General features: G+C 40.0%; 1 protein-coding gene across 2 annotated transcripts; it reads right to left on the bottom strand.

Annotated features, from left to right (window-relative positions):
* Positions 1-2,610: 2,610 nt before the first annotated feature.
* Positions 2,611-21,451, bottom strand: CDK7 (cyclin dependent kinase 7). 2 transcript variants are annotated; one of them, XM_075541130.1, is made up of 12 exons: positions 21,283-21,451; positions 20,941-21,000; positions 16,723-16,756; positions 15,654-15,721; positions 14,807-14,875; positions 13,326-13,436; positions 12,158-12,276; positions 9,993-10,092; positions 8,396-8,482; positions 7,745-7,894; positions 4,829-4,976; positions 2,611-2,798 (listed from the first exon to the last, which is right to left on the bottom strand). In XM_075541130.1, exons 1-12 carry the CDS (start codon positions 21,346-21,348, stop codon positions 2,770-2,772), a joined length of 1,041 nt encoding a protein of 346 aa, XP_075397245.1. In that variant the 5' UTR covers positions 21,349-21,451; the 3' UTR covers positions 2,611-2,769. The 2 variants fall into 2 exon arrangements, with proteins under 2 accessions (XP_075397245.1, XP_075397246.1); XM_075541131.1 differs by lacking the exons at positions 14,807-14,875; positions 15,654-15,721 and having other exon boundaries at positions 21,283-21,450.
* Positions 21,452-21,503: the final 52 nt, after the last annotated feature.

Raw genomic sequence — 21,503 nt, 5'->3', positions numbered from 1 at the left:
GATTTTTATAATTCAAAGTAGTGGACTGGCTTAAGGGGATGGGTATTCAAAGGGTTACACTCTTATCAGTGAGTTAGGATTTTGTAGCCTTATCAGGTTGGCAGGGTAGAGGGGGGGCTAAGGGGAGCAGCACAGCTGCAGGGAATAATTCAAGGTCTAGCAGGATAGTTTACATTTCCTGCTAATTGGATAGGCAGAGTCTGGAGACATCTCAAGAGGCAAGTTCTGTCAGGAGAGCGGGGAGGGGGAGGAGGGAAAGGGGGACCTAGCTGCTAGCAAGGGGTTGGAGGCAGTTTAAAATAGAATGGAGTTCCTCATGCTAACCTGTTACTACAGATTCTCATCCTTCTTTGCCGTCCCTTCCTACTGTTCCAAGTGTGAACTGTACCTTTCAGGTGTTCAGTACTTGCTCCTTGGGCCTCAGGCCTGCTTTCTAGAAGGCCTAGGCTAAGACAAAAAACTGCTGAGCTCCATCGAGCAGGCAATCTCATTTGTAGTGAAGTATGGGTGGAGAAACGGCCACCTTCAATATGCACACATTATCTGGAAGGAAATAGGACTGAGTAGTACCTGCCAGCTGCTAACCACACAGGGAGCAGTTGGAAACCACCAGATACTCCATGGGGAAGACAAGGCTTTCTGCCTCAGAGGAGAGTTAGTCTCGGAAACTCACAGGGGTTCTACCCTGTCCTATAGAGTCGCTCTAAGTCAGAACTGACTTGATAACAGAGTTGTTTTTCCTAGCCTCTGTGGAGGGGAATCTAGGAAGGCCATAGGTGGAAAAGGGGACAAACCAGGCTCCCCACCCTCACCCCAATTGGATGCATATAACTTGGGTTGTTTTTCCTCCTTAAAATGCTTCCCAGGTGACTGGTGCTGGGTCGGATTCAGAACCTCCATCTGCTGAGGATTATTTTGAAAGCAGGTTTCTGGGCTTTGTATGGGGGCTATAGCAGACAGCAGGAAGACATGAAATTTAAGATATCCCCCAGATTATGTCTTCAACCACCAGCTCATTATTTAAACAATGCCAAAGACTGCTCAGCAAATGCTTATTTCAGATGGACACACTGGCGCACCGAGATGGCTGTGTGAGCAGGCGCATTGTGGCAGCAGTAGCAAAACCAGTCCCCAGGCTGCCACAAATCAGGCCTTTTTTGTTCCCTCTGTTACAGTCTTTTCAGAACCTCTAAACAGAAGGGCCGTTTCTATAAGCCTTTCTTTTAGCTCAACATACAGGACTTTTACCTAAGGGGGAAAATTCCGCTTAAAAAGTCAAAAAACTACCGAACTGCTAATGCGCACAGTTTGCATGGCTACGGAGTTGTCAATGATGGTCTCCCGCTTCCTGTGTCTCCTGGTCATTCTAAACGCCAGGACTGTCGGGAAAGGATTTGGACATATCGCTGGAGTTCCGAGTGGACCTTACTGTGTGGATCACCGTTGTCAGCTGAGATCTCCGTTTCCACGTGGCATTTCCCCCCTGGCAGCTGCTGAGGCCAAGTGCCAGGTGAAGGCCGAGGGCTGGGCCTCAAGAAACCGAGAGCGCCCTGGCTGACAGCCAGAAAGGATATAGGGAATTTACTCCAAAAGCGGTTGAAGGACGTGCAAAAGCTTGGAAACAACCTTCTGAGAGCCTCCAGAAAAATAATTCGGACATCTTGATTTCGGTTTGTTGAATCAACACTGAGCAAAAACCCGAGTTGAGCAATGCGAGGCATGTGACCTCCAGAATTGAGTTAATGTGGGAAGCTGTTACATGGCAGTAGAAAAAGAACGCAGTCTATGAAGAAAACATGGGGAAATAGGGTTGTGTGGTAATATGAAATATTATTATATGGCAATTAAATGAGATTTCTCATACTAGCACAAAGAGTTAAAAACAGTGTTGGATAAATGGACGAGAATTTTAAGTTCTCATGGAATCCTGACTTCCTGGACCAGTGAGGATGAATGAGAAGTCCTGGTGGCACAGTGGTTAAAGTGCTCAGCGGCCCCATTGAGGTCAGTGGCTCAAAACCACCAGTGGCTCAGTGGAAAAAGATGTGGCAATCCGCTTTCACGAAGATCAGTCCTGGAAACTCTGGGGGCAGCTCTCGCTCACTCTCACTGCCACTGAGCTAATCCCGACTCAGAGACCATACGACAGCCTAGTCCAGTCCCTGGGGCTCCACAGATGTACGGGGCAGCTCTACTCTGCACCGTGTGCCGCCAGGAGCAGCAGAGGGTTGTGAAGACGGACGCACCACTGAAACCATTTCCCCAAGATCGTCATCAAGCTTTAAACTAAAAAGTTTCCCTGAAGTTGTCATTGCCACCTTGGAGAGGATGAAAAGCAAGAAATGGAAATAGAACGAAGTATCAATTACGCCTTGATTCTCTTAAATTTGTATCTGTTAATTCTGGGTAATAGGCGATTTATGGTATTACTACTAAATATTTTCTATGGGTTAAAAGACAATGTCTTTTTTGATCAAACTGTGATGCTAAGTGACCATTTCCCCCAAACAACTGATAATTACTTTTAGTAGGGTTTCCTAATGTATTTTCAATTCTATATTTCAGAGAATTGAGCTTATTTTACTTATAATCAGAAAATCAGAATTACACTTGCTTTAAAATACATTTAATAAAAATAATCCAGTTTCATATATTTTACATGTATAGAATATTTACAAATTAAATTCTACAGCCTTTGTTTACTACTTCATTATTGGTCTTTTTTGACTATTCCTTCAGCTGTGAAATACTGTCCAGTCTTCTCCATAGTTAAAAAATTAGTTTCTTAGGCAATCCTCCTAGGTAGTAAAAAGACAAAGAGTGTTTACCTTTAATCTTATTGTAATTTCACCCGGTCATTATATTCAACTACCTTTATTCTACCTACTGCTTTTCCAGCAGCACTTGCTGAATGTTATGCACCAGTGCGCCAGGAGGGACGTCTGAAGGGAGCAAGTACACACTAGTAGTTCTCACCACCAAAAAAAAACTCTGGGATTTCCCCCCCAAAAGCTATGTATTTAAAATATTTTGACAAAACAACTTCATTATCTTCAAAGTACTCTCCATTATACTAAATAAATTTGTCAAATCTGCGATTCCATTCTTGGAAACAATTAAAAAACTCATATGTTAGGATAGCTGACAGCACCTCCCTCGTTTTTTTCTTCACCTCTTCTACATCATCAAATTGATATCCTCATGCTCCCCCTTCATTCAGAAACATAAAAAAGGTTGCAGGAAGCAGGGTCAGGTGAGTCAGGTGGGTGGGGCAAGAGAGGCATGCTGGTTTTTGTCAAAATCTGGTGCAGAGATGTCTGCGTGAGCAGAGCATTGTGGCAGCAGTAGCAAATCAGTCCCCAGTCTGCCACAAATCAGGCCTTTTTTGTCATACGCGGTTACACAATCTTTTCAGAACCTCTAACTAGAAAGCTTGATTAACAGTCTGACCTGGTGGAATGAACTCCAAATGCACTGTCCCCCTCACATCACAAAACCAAATGCGCATCATCTTGATCTTTTATTTCACTTGATGCAACCTTCTCTGGGCAAGGTGACGATGGCGTCTTCCACAGGCTTGAAAGATGCTTGCTTTTGGAGTTGTTAAGAATAGCATCGTGTCGAAAGAGGAACCAATCATAACGATCTACACACAACCACACCACACCCTCCAGGGGGCAGAACTACAGAAACCATGGGGGACGGGAGACTGTAGTCAGTGTGAGATATGAAAATAATAATAACTTATAAAAGGTGGGGGAGGAGGAGCTGATACCAAGGGCTCAATAGAAATTGTCCAGAAGTGAATGATGGCAACATATGTACAAATATGCCTGATACGATTGATGTCGAGCGTGTAATAAGCATTGTAAGAGCCATCAATCAAGTGATCAAAAACGAATAGCACCATGTCTCGTCACCAGTAATGACCTTGGGAAAAGTGTGGGTCACTTGGGAGCTGTTATTTCCAAGCGCAGCATGTTTCCACTTGGCGCTCAGAACTAAGGCACAAATCTCACAACTACCCATCTCATTCTCGAGTCTCCCTTAAACTTCACTGAACTGAGCTCCTAGACAGTTCCAATGACTCCCCTTCTTACTTCAGTGGTGGCCGTCAGTCTTCAAGCACAAGGGCACAAATGTTGTCGCCATCTCAGTCTGTTCAGGAAGTTGACAGATGGCCAGAAAGAGGTTTGTCATCAATTGACAAAGGAGAAAACCACTCGAACACTTGAGTTTCCTCCATAGCGCTGTCCTTGCGAGCTGTGTTCAACTTCACAACAATTTCTGTGGCCATTCTTCCCGAGCAGGAAACAAAATTTCACAGCCACCAGCTGTTCTCTTAAATCAGCCATCACACACACAAAAACAAGGTTTGAGAGAGACTGCTTTTACAAAAAATTCACTGTGATCAGAGAGAAGCTTCCCAGGTGACGCCACTGGTGCAATAAGAATAAGTTGCTCTGTGCTCACCTACCGGGCAAAATACGGGGGTTTTTTTTGGGGGGCACCCCCTCGTTTTCTGAAGTGCCTAAGCCTGTATGATGAAAGCGTTCTCACTGGAAGCAAACAGCTCAAATATGTTCTACTTACTGTATACAACTAAAATTTTCCTAGAATGAGTAACTCTAATTTTCTTAGCTGCCCTTCAGTTGTATGTTAGTTATCGTATATACTCGTATATAAGCCGAGTTTTCCAGCACATTTTCTAATGCAGTGTTTGTGGTAAAATTATGTGCCTCGGCTGACATTCCAGTCGGCTTATACTCGAGTACATATGGTAACTTGTTTCAAATTCACTCACTTCTTGCAGCACAGTTTTGCTTACCTTGCTCCATGGACTCCGTTCTTTTCCGCTTGGTTGCCACAGCTGGGTTTGGTTGCTCTTTTAAAGCTTCCACTGGACAGTTTGGTCTTGGCAGCTGACACCCAGGGGTAGGCCCTGGGCGATTACTAAAATAGTTGGTTTTCAATGCCTGAGAAAACAAAAGATAGCGTGTTTTCCATGAATACCTAAAGTAAAGCTTTAAGTAAGCACCAAGATGTGTGGAGTGAGCTCTTGGTGGTAGAAAAACCTGGCCTCCAACACTGTTGGTGGTATTAAAAATAAGATGTAAACTGCAAATAAACACCCAGAATATAGCTGTAAATGCATTTCCTATAATGAGATGCCCTTCAAAGTTTTGCATAAACAAACATGTTATACTAATTATAAAGTATCCTTAGTAAAATACTGTATGTTTCAGCTCTGTGTATTTGAGCTATTATAGTTCAAAACCCAGAGAAAGAAACATGCTTAAAACTAGCATTCGTTTGTCATTACATCTATTCATTCAAATACATGAATTCTTAAATATTAGACTTTAAAATGTAGTAAATTAGTACCAATGAATTATAATTCAACAACCCACTGCAAAATGATAGAAATTTTACTTGGCCGTGCTTGCCAATTTCTATTGACTGTCAGAATCCAAAGTTATATAACATTACCAGTATTTTTACTTGGGTTCAAATTTCAATAAAAAATATTTTTAGCCTAAATAACGTCAGTCAAGTTCACAGTTGTCTATTTACAACAGCTGTACAACAGTATTATCCACAATAATTTAAGATCATTTCTTTTTGGAAAATCCTCTTAGAATGGAAGTGAAGTCTATGTACATTTTTCAAGTATCGCTCCACCCCCATGCCAACATTGTACTCTTTTTTCAGTAATAAATTCAACCTATCAAAATATAGCCTGAATGGGTTATTCTTATAATAATGGCTGGAATGGTGCTTTGAGTTTCATTACTAATAAAACAATTGTCTAGATAAAGACAGGTCACAAACTTCCAATAATGGAAATAATAAGTACATAGGCAAAGTAATTTATCTGAAACCAGATGAGTAAGTCTGCTAGTAAACACACCTGAAAGGGGAAATCTCTGCCATATCACTAGCATTGTATTTGCCATTTCTCCCCATTACCATTTCTGATGGGACAGCAATCAGCAAATATACGATTTTACTTTAGGGCTAAAAAAGTATAAATGCCTTTGCTTCTCCCCTTGACATACACTATTTAAAAACTCACTAATTATGAAATAGCCAGGTATTGATATTTTCCTAAGCAAGTGTAGTTGAGCCCTGGTGGTGCAGTCGTTAAGCGCACAGATGCTAACTGAGAGGTCAAGCGGTTCAGAACCACAGGCTACTCCAAGAGAAAAAGATGAAAGAATTACACTCTTAGGGATTCAGCAAGAGCAATGTAACCGAGAGAAATTACTGAAGCCCAAATGAAGGCTGACCATGATAGTGGGACAAGAGGAAAGAAAAAGTAAATACAGGAAAGAACTAGGTGACAAAGGACATTTACAGAGGTCTGAATACAGGCATATACATATGTAAATATATTTATCTAGGATGAGGGGGAAATAGATCTACGTGCATATATTTATAAGTTTAGTATTAAGGCAGCAGATGGACATTGGATCTCCACTCAAAGTACTCCCTCATGCAAGAACACTTTGTTCTATTCAATTGACATTCTATGATGCACACCTTCCTGACACGATCGCTGAAGACAAGCGTGTGCATAAGCAAATGTGGTGAAGAAAGCTGATGGTGCTCAGCTATCAAAAGATATAGCATCTGGGGTCTTAAAGCCTTGAAGATAAACAAGTGGCCATCTAGCTCAGAAGCAAGAAAGCCCACAAGGAAGAAGCACATTAGCATGTGTAACCACGAGGTGTGGAAGGGATCAAGTATCAGGCATCAAAAACAAAAAATCCCATCATTGTGAATGAGGGGGAGTGCAGAGTGGAGACCCAAAGCCCATCTGTAGGCAACTGGACACCCCCCTTACAGAAGGGTCTCGGGGAGGAGACAAGCCAGTCAGGGTGTGATGTAGCAACGATGAAACATACAACTTTCCTCTAGTTTTTAAATGCTTCCTCCCCCACTATATGATCCCAATTCTGGCTAGACCAGAGGATGTACACTGGTACAGATAGGAACTGGAAACACAGGGAATACAGGGCAGGTGATCCCTTCAGGACCAGTGGTGAGAGTGGCTATACCTGGAGGGTGGAGGGAAGGTGGGGTAGAAAGGGGAAACCGATTACAAGGGTCTACATATAACCCCCTCCCTAGGGGACATACAACAGAAAAGGGGGTGAAGGAAGACGTCATACAGTTTAAGATATGACAAAATAATAATAATTTATAAATTATCAAGAGCTCCCAAGGGGGGTGGGAGTAGTGAGGGAGGGGGAAAATGAGAAGCTGATACCAAGGGCTCAAGAAGAAAGCAAATGTTTTGAGAATGATGATGGCAACATATGTACAAATGTGCTTGACATAATGGATATATGTATGGATTGTGATAAGAGTTGTTCGAGCCCCCAGTAAAATGATTTAAACAACAAAAAAGAATTACACCTTTGGGAACTCTAAGGTGGCAATTCTACTCTGTGCTGTAGGGTTGCTCTAATTAGAATTAACTCATCAGCAAACAGATTTCTTGGTAAGTATAAACTCTCTTAAAGTTTTGTGCATATAACGTAGTTCAATTCCAGGTTGAATTGTGGCATGTAGCTTTGAGGAAAAAGATAAAGCTTGTTATTTATTAACAAAACAAAACAAAAATGTACCTTTCAAGTATTTAAAGAATGCTAGCAAACTTCATGAAATCTTTATTTTATCATGCTCCATTTCAACCTATTCTCATATTTTCTAGTATAAGGAAGAGATGCTAAAATACCTGTGTGGCTGTAATTCGAGTACAAGGATTAAATAAGAATAACCCTTGTATGAGGTCTAGCAAGTCGTCTCCTGCCGCAATGAAGATATGTTGTAATGGGATTCCTGGGAAGCTCTTAAATGTCACATAATCTGGAAGACTACACATGTCCTGTAAAAATATTTTTATATTTCAGTTTTCACAGACTGAAAAATGCCATTTCTATGATATTACATATATCAGTAATAAAAATGGGAGAAAGTTATGCATAAGAAATCATTAAGGAAATCACATTTATATAGATATAAATGTTGAATATCATATTTATATATATAATTCATTGATGGAGGACTGCTGGTTATATCTATTTTTAATTTTAATTTTATTTATGATCTCAATAGGTAATTTTACTAGTATAAAAATTTTTAAAAAACAAACATGAGCACACAGCTGAACTCTCCACCTTTCTGCCCCCCAGGCTACCCAGAATCCCCTTCTAGAAGTGGTGTTTCCAGTGTTTTAGGTCTTATTTAAGAGACAATCTTTGCATACATTATAATAGCTATACATATATTAATACAAGTGACATCACTCTCTCCACCCATTGTCCACGTAACATGATATTGCAGAGACCAGTGTGCATCAGCACACAGAGGCTGCATGAAGACTTACCGGCCACTGCTCCTCTGTCGGTGTGCCCAGAGTTTCAAATATTTTTGTGAGCTGATCAAGGTCTGAGTCTCCTGGCAAAAACGGAACCTGAAAGCAAGCCATTGGCATATATTGAAGGTGGTTTCAGAGAGTTTTATACAAAGAATGTTATAACTTTAGTGAGGAAAACCAGAAACCTGTGGCACAAGATCCAGCCAGTGTTAAACCAAGGAAACAGGATTTGAGCGGCACATTTTACTCTCTCCACAAACTTCATTGTAATAAAAATGTACAAATCAGTTGGCAATTCAACAATTTCTACATGTGTAACTTAGTGATATGGATAACATTCAAGTTGTACAACTGTTAGCACTGTCATTTTCCAAATCACCCACCTCCATAAACATATACTCAATGAAAAAAAAAAACAAACACCATATACTCAATGACTCTTAAGCAAAGAAAAGAGAAGGGGGAAAGGGAGTTTTTGCTTAGGAGTCATCTCTCCCATCCAAGTACTAGCCAGGCCCGACCCTGCTTAGCTTCCGAGATCAGAGATCGGGTGTGTTCAGGGTGGGATGGCCGTAGAGTAGGAGTCATTTCTGATATATAGAAACCACTGATGTGTGTTAGTTTTAAGCCCTCTCCCATGCTGAATTCATTGATTAGTTCTTGTAATTTCCTTGTGGAGTCTTTGGGGTCATGTCATCTGCAAAGAGGAATGGTTTCGTCCTCCTTCCTGTTTTGTACACCTTTTCATTTTCGAAGCCTAATGACTTTGGCTTCGTCAATCCACCATGATGCTGACTAGGAGTGGTGAGAGTGGAGTCCCTGCCTTGTTCCTAGGATTTCTATCTTGTTGAGTATTCTTGTGTGACAGAGTGTTAAATTTTGTCAAACACCTTTTCTGCATCAATTGAAATAGTTATGTGATTCTATTATTCTGTTTAAAATTTCTATGATCTATTTTATGAATATACCACAATTGGTTTTTATATGCTTCTATTTACAGATATTTGGGTTGTTTCCAGTTTGGGGTTATTATGAATAACAACAAAAATGTATTATCTGAAAATGTCTCTATTGCATTACGGATCAATACAATATTGTCTAAGAAGTCTACTGTCGTGTCTGACAAATGTTTTTTTTTTTCATCCGTACGGGTATTTATTTCTAATTTTCATTCATAAATTAGTAATTTATATGGTTAAATTGGAGCATATGAATTCTACTTATGAACTCTATTAACTGCTCTTCTATAATCCCAGTCTTCATTAGTTACTAGACTTACTAAACTCCATTTCAATCAAATATTAACTACAGGCTAGTGGACCGTTCATTCAGATTTAGGTAACATGCCACTATTCAGTAACATCCCCTTATTCTGAAAACACAGACTTTACAAGCTTATGCTTTAGATTTATAAGGAAGGGGAAGGGGAGGAGGGAAAGTACAAAATAAGTTTTCACTAATGCACAATCGTGACTTAGCACATGATTGTTTTACTTTTAGGAAAAAGAACCCAGTTAATTCTAAAGGAAAGAGAGATAATAGAAAATTCTTACTCAAATGATAACAGCACCATCTGAGTGAGTAGAGTCACTGGTTTAGGACTTACCCTTAGAAGTAACTCTGCTAATATGCAACCGACAGCCCACATGTCCACGCCCACACCATACATCCTGGCTCCAAACAGCAACTCGGGGGCCCGATACCACCTGAAAAAGAGCCACCAAAAGAAGCCTGTCATTTTAGAATTGAATTGTTTAAAAATGTCTTAGAGAAGAACACAACAAATAGACTTTCACTGATGAAATACACTGTTTCGGGTATTTAAGAATAATCAGCTATAAAACCAAGTAAGCCCTCATTGCTGCTGCTGTTGGGCTTGGATGAAAGAAGACCACTACCCTGTCCAATTAGAGTTGCTGAAGTCAGTTGTTCGGATCAGGCTCGCCTGGAGGGAACCTGTCTCCAGACTGTAGCCCCCTTTTCTCTGGCTGATTTTCCATCATTCGGGGAGGGTAGAATTCAGAAAGCAGAAGAAAAGGCAAGTTAAAATACATATATCACTAAGTGGTATTGACAGAAGTAAAACAAAAGTACAGTTAGGCGAAGTTCCAGGCGCCTTGGTTTCTGATCCCCATTCCTGGCTTCATCTCCAGCTTGTCCTAGCAAGGAAGGGAAATGGGCATTCCGGTCCCGGAGAGAAAGACTGACAGCATCTCCTGAGGGGGGTTGGGGAGGGTAGAGGGGTAGTTTAAACAAGAACTGCTCTAAGGGCACTTACAAACCTGCATTCCATGGTGGTGTTAAAGCAGATGACGGGGCCAGGCTGAGGCTGGTGGGGGTGGGGGAATGCCCTAGGGAAAGTGCTCTCAGGACAGTTCTGCTTACATGTGGTGATGTGAGCTTGTCTATCTTACTGGAAAATATATTTTTAGTTCATTCATCCTCCCATTCTCCTGGGTCATCAACACCTACAACTTGTGCACTGGCTATCACGCTCTCTTGGCTATTTCCAAAGATAATGATTCCTGCAATTGTCTCCTCTCTCCTACATCATGGATTTTCTGTTCTCTACTCCATTGATACGCAAACATATTGCTATTTCTCCCCCCCCCCCCCCCAGCGGCCACCACCCATGATTTCTCCAGACTTAAAAAACAACAAACTAAAACTTCTCCAGACCCCATATCCTCCCTGAGCTACACATTATTATCCTCTGGTTAGTCCTAGTTCAATGCTTCCAATTAGCTGTCTGTCCTTACTGTTCCTCTTCTCCCATCCTTTCTTAAACCCTTTAAAACAGGTTTTCATATCCACCACTCTACCCAAATGGCTCTTGTCAACATTATTAACTGCTAAATCCAATTTTCAATTCTCGACCTTCAACTTGACCTAATGGAACCATTTAGTCTGCAAGAAGAGAAAAATAAGACACTGGGAGAAGAGACAGGATAGTATACAACATTCTTGTATGTATCTAGATCTCTTTTTCCCTCAGTTCCTGAATGATGGGCTTCATCTTTCCAACAATTACATGACCTCCTCACTCCTCACATCCCCAGCTTCTTACACTGGGCTCAGGTGTGACACTCGAAGAAATCTATTTGGGAGGTGACAGAGTCATCTAAAAAAATACAAAAATCCAATGTCTGTTTAGTCTTTAAAGGAGTCTTGGAAATTAACACAGGAATGATAAAATCTTTTGTCCTACATATCGGACATATTTTTCATATATCAAAAATAAAATATAACATGAAAAATTCAAATATCAATACATTGTTTATTCAGCTTATTAGAATGTAAAGATTTACTATATTTTTAATGGCAGCAAAAAAAGGACACATTGGTTCTCGAGGACAAACAAGTTACTGTCATATCAAATCATCTTACCTTACCACATCCTACCATGCCAAACCAGAGGTTACAGAGAATTTCATTCACATTGAAGTATAGAGCATAACATAGGATTGGAGCTGACTACCATCAAACACACAAGCCCAACAAATCTGGTGAGGTAGAATAGTCACTGAAGTGCTAGTATAACAAAAACGTAACAGTATAAATCATTCCCAAAGTCCTAGTAAATGTCTTAGAATTGACCTGACTTAATTTCACTCTGTTAAAAAGGGGAAAAAAAGGACATATATGTATTTTTAAGATGACACCAGCAATGATTCATGAACTCTGACAAGACATTTCACAGAAGCCAACTGAAAATCCATTTGTGAGAGGTAACTTTTACAATCCAGACTTTCAGTAACTTGGGAGTCTTACCTGGTTACAACCTGATGTGTGTATGCTCTATTGGGGCTTCCAAATGATTTCGCCAGGCCAAAATCTGCCAGTTTTAGAACTCCATTTTCATCTAGCAACAAGTTGTTGGGTTTAAGATCCTGTATCATAAAAGTTTGAAATAACTAAGTAAGCAGGCGGAAAAAGAATTTTATCGTAACATATTCTAAGCTTAACCAAAAAGGGTAATGTCCCCAATATAAAACAATGCACTCTTTCCATTGATGAATAGTTCTATCAAAGCCAATCAATTTGATACTATTTTTCACAGAGATCTCTGGTCAGGCAGCTCATTTGGGGAGCCTCAGCTACATGCCTCACCTGGATTTTTATGAGGATAAGATGACATTTTCTGCAAAGAGTTTAGGACAATGACTGACTCTGTAAGCACTGTATAGCAACTACTATGAATAAGATGAACTTTAACAACTAAAAAGTTTGCATTTTGAAAGGATGAGTAACATATTCTCCAAATTCTTTGTTGAGAAAATACTAATAATAAGCTAATTGATATGACAAGGCTAAGGTTTGGGAATTACTAACTATAGATTATTGTTTACCATTTTAAAAGAGTCCATAAGAGCATTGCCCTAACTAAATGATCAGCTTTGTTCTAATAGCTGAATATCCTAAGAAGGACTCAACCATTTCATAAACTTATTTCACAATGCCAGAGAATTTTAGAGCCATTTAAATACTAGTTCTCCAAAGGTGTTTTTCTTTATGTAATTTATCACAGACACGCAGGTATTTTTTTCCCATTACAAACATAGGACAAAAAGACAGAGGTTCTAACCCTTGTTGGTTATCAGCTATTTGGCCTTGTAAAAAAATCCAGGCTTGGTTAGATCACTTAGCAACTTAGTTCTTCATCTATGAAAGGGGAAAGACATATATTGATACATATATCAAGGATTGGACAGTCAATTCTTCAAGTTCTAACTTCTACATAATGATTCAGAGCCTTCATAACACCATCTGATGAAACAATTGAAGGAAACAGAGGAACAAGGTGGAATAAAATGGTCCAAGTTTATCTATACCATGCTTAGCAATTTAAATACTCAGACTATTTATGTACTAAACTGACTAAATACAACTTGACTACAACATAAAGAGCCAATCAAATTTGGCAGATTTAAAACCTTACCCTATGTAAGATCCAATGCTGATGTAAATATTCTAACCCTTGAAGAGTCATCAACATGTACGCTTTGATATGTGACGGTGTCAGCACGAGACTATTATCTTTTATGATAACCTGTGAAGCAAGCACACAGTAATTCCCAATAAATCCCATGTTTAATGACATTTCTTCTTTTTTGGTTTAATGACATTTCTGTTGGAATCTTTGCTTCTCATTTGGGTGGCGGTGGTTTCTGTACAAATGAATTTTGAGAGCTCGTCATATATTCTGCCTACAAGTTCTTCAGCAGATGTGTTCTGGAAATGTTTACTCCCTGTCTTCCCATTTTCTTTCTTTCTTTTTTATAAAAATTAAATCATTTTATTAGGGGCTTGTACAACTCTTATTATAATCCATACATATATCCATGGTGTCAAGCACATTTGTATATTTGTTGCCATCATCATTCTCAAAACATTTGCTTTCTACTTGAGCCCTTGATATCAGCTCATTTTTCCTCCTCCCTGCTCCCCCCTTCGCATGAACCCTTGATCACTTATAAATTATTATTGTTTTGTCATATCTTACACTGTCCAACATCTCCCTTAACCCCCTTTACTGTGTCTGTCCCCCAAGGAGGAGGTTATATGTAGATCCTTGTACTCGGTTCCTCCATTCTACCCCACCTTCCCATTTTCTTAAAATACGTATTCTAAAGTATCCCTTTTTTCCTGTTTAGAGAGATAATTTGTTTTCTGTCATTAACTACAGAAAAATCCTCTATTCTTTCAGACAAATAAACAGAGTACTTAATTATTTTGAAATCCAATTATTAATGGATTTTGCATTTCTCAAAAAGAAAAACTGGCCTTATAAAGGAGGATATTATACTGGTAGTGCTGTCCGGTAGCCATAAAGTCAGTTGTTGAAGTCCACTAGCCTCTCCTCAAAGGATAGATGAGGTCCTCTGATTGCCTGAAGAGCTATAGCCTGGAAAGCCTGGGTGGTGTGGTGGTTACAAATTGGGCTATGATCGATGTGGTCAGCAGTTTGAGACCCAGAAGCTCCGAGGGAGGACTGGGTTTTCTGCTCCCATCGACGGTTAGTCTCAGACACTCACAGGGAAGTCACCATGAGTCAAGGCTGACTCGATGGCAGTGAGAGAGAGATGAAACAGAATGGCAGTGAGTTTAATATGGGGGAAGAGGACTAAGAAGCTCTCAACTCTCACTGATATTTCTAAAAACAGTTATCAAGAAGGGAATTCTGAAGACAAAAATGCTAAGGAAATCCCAATCTTTGCATTTAACGCTAGGACTATGGCAGGATCATCACAAGTGAATCATTCAGAAGAACTTTTGACCTTAGAAGTATGCCGAAATCTCACCAAAATTAAGCTCTGTTTTGATTATCACTATGTTCATAAGCAGGAGACTAACATTTCAGTTCTCTTTTAGAGATTGGGGGGGGGGGGGGGAGAACTCTGCCAGGAGTCTCAATCTTACCTCTAGATCAGTTTCCATAAAATCAAACACAAGGCTAATATTAGATTTATGTCCAAAAGCATCAAGGAGCTGCAGAGCAAAAAAATTTAAGATATTAAAAGATGCTTGTTACATAGTTGCCAACATTATAGTGTAACTTGAGATAACTTTGAAAAATGCAAATGTACATTTGGAATGCTGACAATTCGATTTATACCATGCCAAAGTGACACTTAGCATCCTCGCAGGACACAAACTGTATTCCTTTTAACATTTTACAGCTTTGGGGATGAAAAAGCCCATGACATTCTTGCTGGACAGGCTGCGCTGTCCTTGGAGAATGGGCAAGTGCACTGTGGTGATGGGGGATTTCTTGTGATAAAATTCCTGGCCTTTTCCTTACCAGTGCAGTTTTCAATTTTAATAAAAACTTCTTCCTCATAAGCCCACTGTAATCACTCTGTGTCCTTCAATAATACAGAAATTTCCTCTTTGGAATTCTAAAAATCAGTTGTCATAACCTTCTGAACTGACCTCTCTGGTCTTTTCTGACAGGACCTTTTTATAAAAGCACCTTCACAGGACTGAAACAAGCGTCCTACTGAAGTAACTTGTTGGTAGCCATGCACTGATCGCACAGACATGCTTAAACATATTTGATTGCAGTGTCTTGTGTGCATATAAGCTCGAATCCTAGGTGTACTGTTTTCTACTTGTCTTATATATTTTCAGGCTGATTCACTTCTAAACTTTTTCTGTAAGGCTACCTAGAATTTTTTGCTGAGGCTTCAGTCAATATCACCACACTTAAAAAAAAAAAAAGGCCATGATTGAAAATTTGACAAAAAAGAACGTTGTTCATACTCACACCAATTATATTTTGATGACTAAGCTCCTGTAGTAACTTAATTTCTCGTAAAGCTGTTCTATTTATACCTACATAAAGAACAAAGCAAGGAAAAGGTTAGTCATCTAATAAATAGCAATGAAATAAGGGTTATTTTGAAGTTTGGGGATTTTTTTTTTTTTGACAAAAAAGTCTTTGTTTTTCTGATACAGCTTGATTTTTTTTGGCCTGATTTTTAAAACAGCTTAACACAAAGACTATGATAAAAGATGAATTTTTTTTTAAAGTGAAAATTGTCTCACTATATCTACAGCAAATCAGATGTGAAGACTGCTGGAATAAGATCGTGAATAAATGAGTAACATAGTTAATGACTCAAGAGCTTCCTGTCTCTTGCCCCCCTACCATTATTAGGGGCAGATTCTTTTATTTTGGTGCATATTAATTTATTATGTGTCAACACTTCTTTCCATTGTCTCCACATGAGAAACTTTTCAAAGGCAGTTGTCTGATCTACTCAATTGCCCCAAACAGCAGTTACTCAATATCAAATATAATTCATTATTCCCAGGATGATGACAGCATCACACTCAGATCATACTAATAAATGTACTGCAAAATTAGAAAAAGACACTGATTAGAGAATTTTAGTCTGCAAATCTGAGTGTCTCAGGGAGAAAAACCTCACATATATTTGGGGTCTGCATGGGTCAAATCTGTGTTATCCAAAAACACACTGTAAATCAAATGCAGATTTCACCACATAGATCAGCATCCTGTCCATTATATGAAGCCCTGAATTTTGCTTGTTGTTTCCACATAATGGTTTATAATGCCTAAAACAATCATGGAAACGAAGCAAGACAAGTCTAAGGAACTTGCTGCCTTCCTTTCAGGTAGGTAATCTGAATGCTTATCTGAACATCTGAATGGTAGAAATCACCAAACCTCCTTTCTCTACCTTAGTCTATCCTTAAGATTCTGAGGCCCTACAGTAACTGTACCCAGAATCCTTGCTAATTCTAATCAATACTTTGTTTTCTCAGCGAATGGAAATATTTTATTCTGCCAGATTACATAAACTACGTACCATCTTTGGCTTCTGATCTATGTCCAAGTTTGATCTGGTAAGGTGGGGAAAAAAGCAAATACATTAAAAATGTATTATTTAAACTAGTACACAATATGTAAATACTTCAGAAACTTAGCCACAACAAAGACATGTAGTATTAATAAGCAAAATGGAAGTGAAAATTATAGATGAGAAAGGCAAAAATAAGAATAGGAGAATGTTACCTATCATTCTTTGCTGCTTACCTTTTTTGAATTTTCTATTCCTAAGGAGAAAGATGAGTCTGCCCCTCAAGAGTTCCACAAAGACCAAACTCATTGTCCCTGAGTCAACTCAACTCAGCAACCCTCTATAGGGTTTCCACGGCTATAAATCTTTACAGGAGAAGATAGTCCAAACCTTCTCCCAGGAAGCAATTATTGGTGGGTTTGAATCCCTGCATCTGGGGTTCATAGTCCAACGCTGAAAAATGTACAGCCTTGGAATCCTATGGAGCTGTTCCATTTTATTCTACAGGGTCACTGTAAATCAGAATCAATTCAATGGCAGGGGGTTCGAGTTTTGGTTTTTATCTTTGCAAGGTTGACAAGGAAGCAAATATCTGAGGGTATACTTGTTAATAGTTATTCTTTTTAATTCAAGTTATTATACTCAGGAGGAAAGATATGACATATTGGCAAAAATAAGTTATATTGTTGGTAGTAAATCCAATCATCTCTTAGGGACATTTCCTCAAAGGCAAAATTTTAAATTGCAAAGGATAATAAAAATTGATTAAACTGCTGCTATAGTGGATAAACATAACAAATCAAACTACTGTGTATACTCAAGTATAAGTCCAGTCTTTCAGCACATTTTTAATGCAGTTTTTGTGTAGAATTAGGTGCCTCAGCTGATATTCGGGTCAGCTTATACTCGAGTATACACGGCAATAGGTGAAGTCTACACAAAACAGATTTTTCTCTTACTTATAGTAAGATTGTCAAGCATCAACAATTTAAAACAAAACTAAAAGTTAAATACAGAACAAAACTATTCTATCTTCACACAAAACAAAACAACCTAATAAACTGCCTACCTATCCACTACAAATAGTACTTTTTATTAAAAGAGTAGGCAATTTAGTACAGTATCAAAAAATGTAAGGTGTTTAGAACTAAATCTAATGAGATATATAGAAACTTCAATAATAAAATTATAAAGCCCTATTATAACATGCTTAGAGATCAAATTAAACAGAAATAGCCCATTCCTAGATAATAAAATTCATTATCATAAACATATTAAACATGTTAATAAAACTGAATCTATAGCTCCACGCACTTTCCATAGTTGTTGACATTCACCCCAAGATGTAGATGGAAATATAAAAGGCTAAGAGAAAAACAAAAGGCAAAACAAAGGGCTAAGGAAAAATACACAATAAAAATGGGGCTAAAAAGATACAATTCATTGAACAACATGTAAATAAATTGTGAAATTGAAAAAAATACAATTTAAAAAATTACATTCAACCAACATAAGAGAAATTAACGCTATTTCATTACATAGATTCAACAATTCCCGATATTTTGTAACACTTCAAGGAACCCTGGTAGTGCAGTGGATAACATGGAGGGTGGCTGCAAAGTCTGAAGCCACCAGCTGCTTCTCAAGAGAAAGGAGGCTTTCTACTTCTGTAAAGACTGACGATCTTAAACACCCATGAGGGCAGTTCTTACCTGTCCTATAGGGTGGCTAAGAGTTAGCACTGACTCTAGGAGTTAGCACTGACTCGACAGTTGTGAGTGAGCAGTCATCAATGCTGCGAATCTTTACAGGAGTAGAGAGCCTCATCTCTCTCCCATGGAACAATTGGTGAGTTTGAACTGCTGACCTGTGGTTGTAACCCAATGTGTAACCCATTTGGAATAAAATTTCCAGAATCCCACTATTCTGTTCTCAATTTTCCCTATTTCAGTTCAGCAAATCCCCACTTTCCATTCTTCTGTTCAGTTCTGATACTAGTCACCTAAAAGGAGCACTTCTTTCTCTGACCCAGTCGGATCTCACAAGTTAGAAAGATACTTGCTCTTGGACAAATCAAATAAGCAGGCGCTCTCCAGATGCAAGCTTGGGAGCCACACAGCACCCGTAGCCTGACTTGCTGACCAACAAGGGGCATTACCACTTTCTCCTGGGGAGCCAGCTGCAAGCTCCAGGGATGCTTTCCTTGGGCTACCTCACTTTCACTTGCTCTGCCTCCCACAATCCCTTTGTATCCAACTTTTGCTACAATGACTCACAAAACGTACTCATGGTTACACTGTTATTATTTTAAAAGAATACAAATCAGAGCAGCATAAAGAAGAAATGCATGGGACTGAGGCAGGGCGGTTACCAACATGAGTCTGCGTCCAGAACCTTTGGAATGACTTCACTGCATAGCCATGCGAGGGGCCTCACTGATTATGTTTGATTAAGTCATGGCTCCCTACCCCGGTGAGCTTAGCTGACCAGATGAGCCGTGTGGCCTGGGCAGCATCCCACACATTTGTAGGAATTCTCAAGTGTTATCTGGAGGTTTTAGATAATGCGGGTATCTTGATTATGCAATAAATTCCAAGGATTATCTCTCAGGAACCAAGGGTAAAGGCCAAATTGAGTTTTTGGTCTCATAGCAGAGAAGGTCCACAAGTGCTATATATCCTTCATGTTCACAGTAGGAAGCATAAATAATATCTAAAATTGAAGAGGGTATTCAAAGAATAACAAGATAAGCATATTACTTAAAGAAATGTTAGTATAAACCAGAGGACAGTTAAGTGAGTTCTACTTAAATCTGAGGGCATCTTTGCTGTACGTGCATTGTCAGATTCCTTCTACCTACACAAATGTTCTGAGCCAATTGATTGTATAACCTCTGTACAATTGAGTTCTATAGCTGAAAGTTCTGGTAGTTTGGGGCGTTTTTTTGTTGCTGCTTGCCTTTAACAAATTAGGATTTAGAATCTGTTAGAATTGACTTAATGGAAGTGAGTTTTTTTGTTTCTCTGTATTAACTATTCCTCCTTGAAGATGTTGCATAGTGGGGCCTTTTATGTGTAACTTTTATTTCAAATCATACATGCTTATAGTTTTTCAATTTTATGTTCATAGTTTTAAATCAGTTAATAAAACTGGCTTTTATTCTGCCTCACTCCTATGGTTTTCAATCCTCACAGCAAATGTTTAGAACTCACTAACTTTATCTTTTTGACACTAATACACTTCTACCTCCACCAGGCCACTAGCCACACTGACCTTTTTGCCCCTGTAACACATTAAATTCATTCCTGTTACAGATGCATTGCCCTTTTTCTGCCTTCTGGTAGAGATAATTCTTCCTTTATGACGTTGCATAGCCCACTCTTTATATCCCACGTCTCACTCAGATGTCTCTTCCACATAGATGCCTTCCCTGTCCACTCTGGTTAGCACAGCACCGCTACCACCCTCCACCACCACCCAGTCCTTCTTTGCTGTATTTTCCTGGGTGGTGGTGCTGTGTTAACCAGAGTGGACAAGGAAAGCATCTATGAAGTTAGAATAAAAATCAGGAGAGTTAAGATGGTTGGCAAAAGTGAGTCTATGGTGCTGATCACAGACATAAGCTGATTATTACGTTCACTAAGTTTCTTGAGTGGATGTAAGAAAATAAAAAGCCTTTTAAGCCCGCTTAAAAAATTTAAATATAGCGTATCGCGCATTATTGTTAACGCTGGCGAAACCCTTTGCCAATTAATTTGTCTGCTGAAAACACAGAGGCTGTACTTGTCCCGCAGGGGGTCCTGATGCCATAGTGGTTACGCATTGGGCTGCAATGTGTAAGGTTCCCTGTTTGAAACCACAAGCCGCTTCGCAGCAGGAAGACTCCCATGAAGAGTTACAGTCTCGGAAACCCATGGGGACGGCTCAACTCTGAGTCGGAATTGACTGGATGGCAGCGAGTTTGGTTTGGGTTTGGTGCGTGTTCTTTAGCCAACACCCAGTTGTTTGCAGCAAACGCGGCGGCCTCGTCATTTCAATTTCATTTAACGGAACAACAAATTGGTTCACTCCAGAGTTCCAACTCGGAAAACGACGCATATTCTACCGTCTTTGAAAACCACACCAATGACAATGAGCGGAGGCCACGCGTGCGGAGAGCGTCCGCCATCAGCTCCTTGGACATTTTCACAGCCACTGGAAGGAAAGCGACGCTTCCGTGCAACTCACTTTTTTGATGGCGACGATTTGATTGGTGTTTTTGTCTCTGGCCTTGTAAACAGTGGCAAACTAGAGAGAAACAGAGAAATAACACCAGGCTGGGAGTTGGGCAGTGTGGCCACTTGCTCATACATTGGGAAGGCACGCTAGAGATGGGGGGGCACTCCACGCCCGCTCCCGTCGCTCCTTCAGAAAGAAGGGGGTGCTCGGGGCGGGAGGTGGGGTGGCAGGGGCGTGTGGGGAGAGCCAGGAGGCAGGCCCGACCCCTGGCCTCCCCGCGAAAAGCTGCCCGGCTGTGAGGTGTCAGGGTGCTCCCCGCCCCGGGCCCCAATTCCAGCACGAGGGCCTCACCTGTCCCTCTCCGAGGAAGTCCAGTTTCTCATAACGCTTTGCGCGCGACCTCACGTCCAAAGCCATCGGGGTCGCGAAACCCAGCTCCAGTCACGACGGAGAAGCTCCGAGGCCCAGGGGCTGGATTTAAAGAGTCGCTAACAGCCTCTTCCGTTCACTTGGCACGGACGCCTTAGGAGCTCCGCCCCACTTCCGGGATGGGCGGGGCTCGCCCTCCGGAA

Source organism: Tenrec ecaudatus, chromosome 2 (assembly GCF_050624435.1).
Source record: "Tenrec ecaudatus isolate mTenEca1 chromosome 2, mTenEca1.hap1, whole genome shotgun sequence".
Lineage (NCBI taxonomy): Eukaryota > Metazoa > Chordata > Mammalia > Afrosoricida > Tenrecidae > Tenrec > Tenrec ecaudatus.
This window is presented reverse-complemented; position numbering and strand designations above follow the sequence as displayed.

Bases quoted from the DNA above. Each gene is read 5' to 3' on its own strand.
- CDK7 (XM_075541130.1), bottom strand. From the start codon at position 21,348: ATGGCTTTGGACGTGAGGTCGCGCGCAAAGCGTTATGAGAAACTGGAC. The intron at 15,722-16,722 runs GTACGTAGTTTA...TTCTTTATGTAG, and splicing joins TAGATCAGAAGCCAAAGATG to GTATAAATAGAACAGCTTTA. The intron at 2,799-4,828 runs GTAAGCAAAACT...TTTACTACCTAG, and splicing joins AACGGAGTCCATGGAGCAAG to GAGGATTGCCTAAGAAACTA.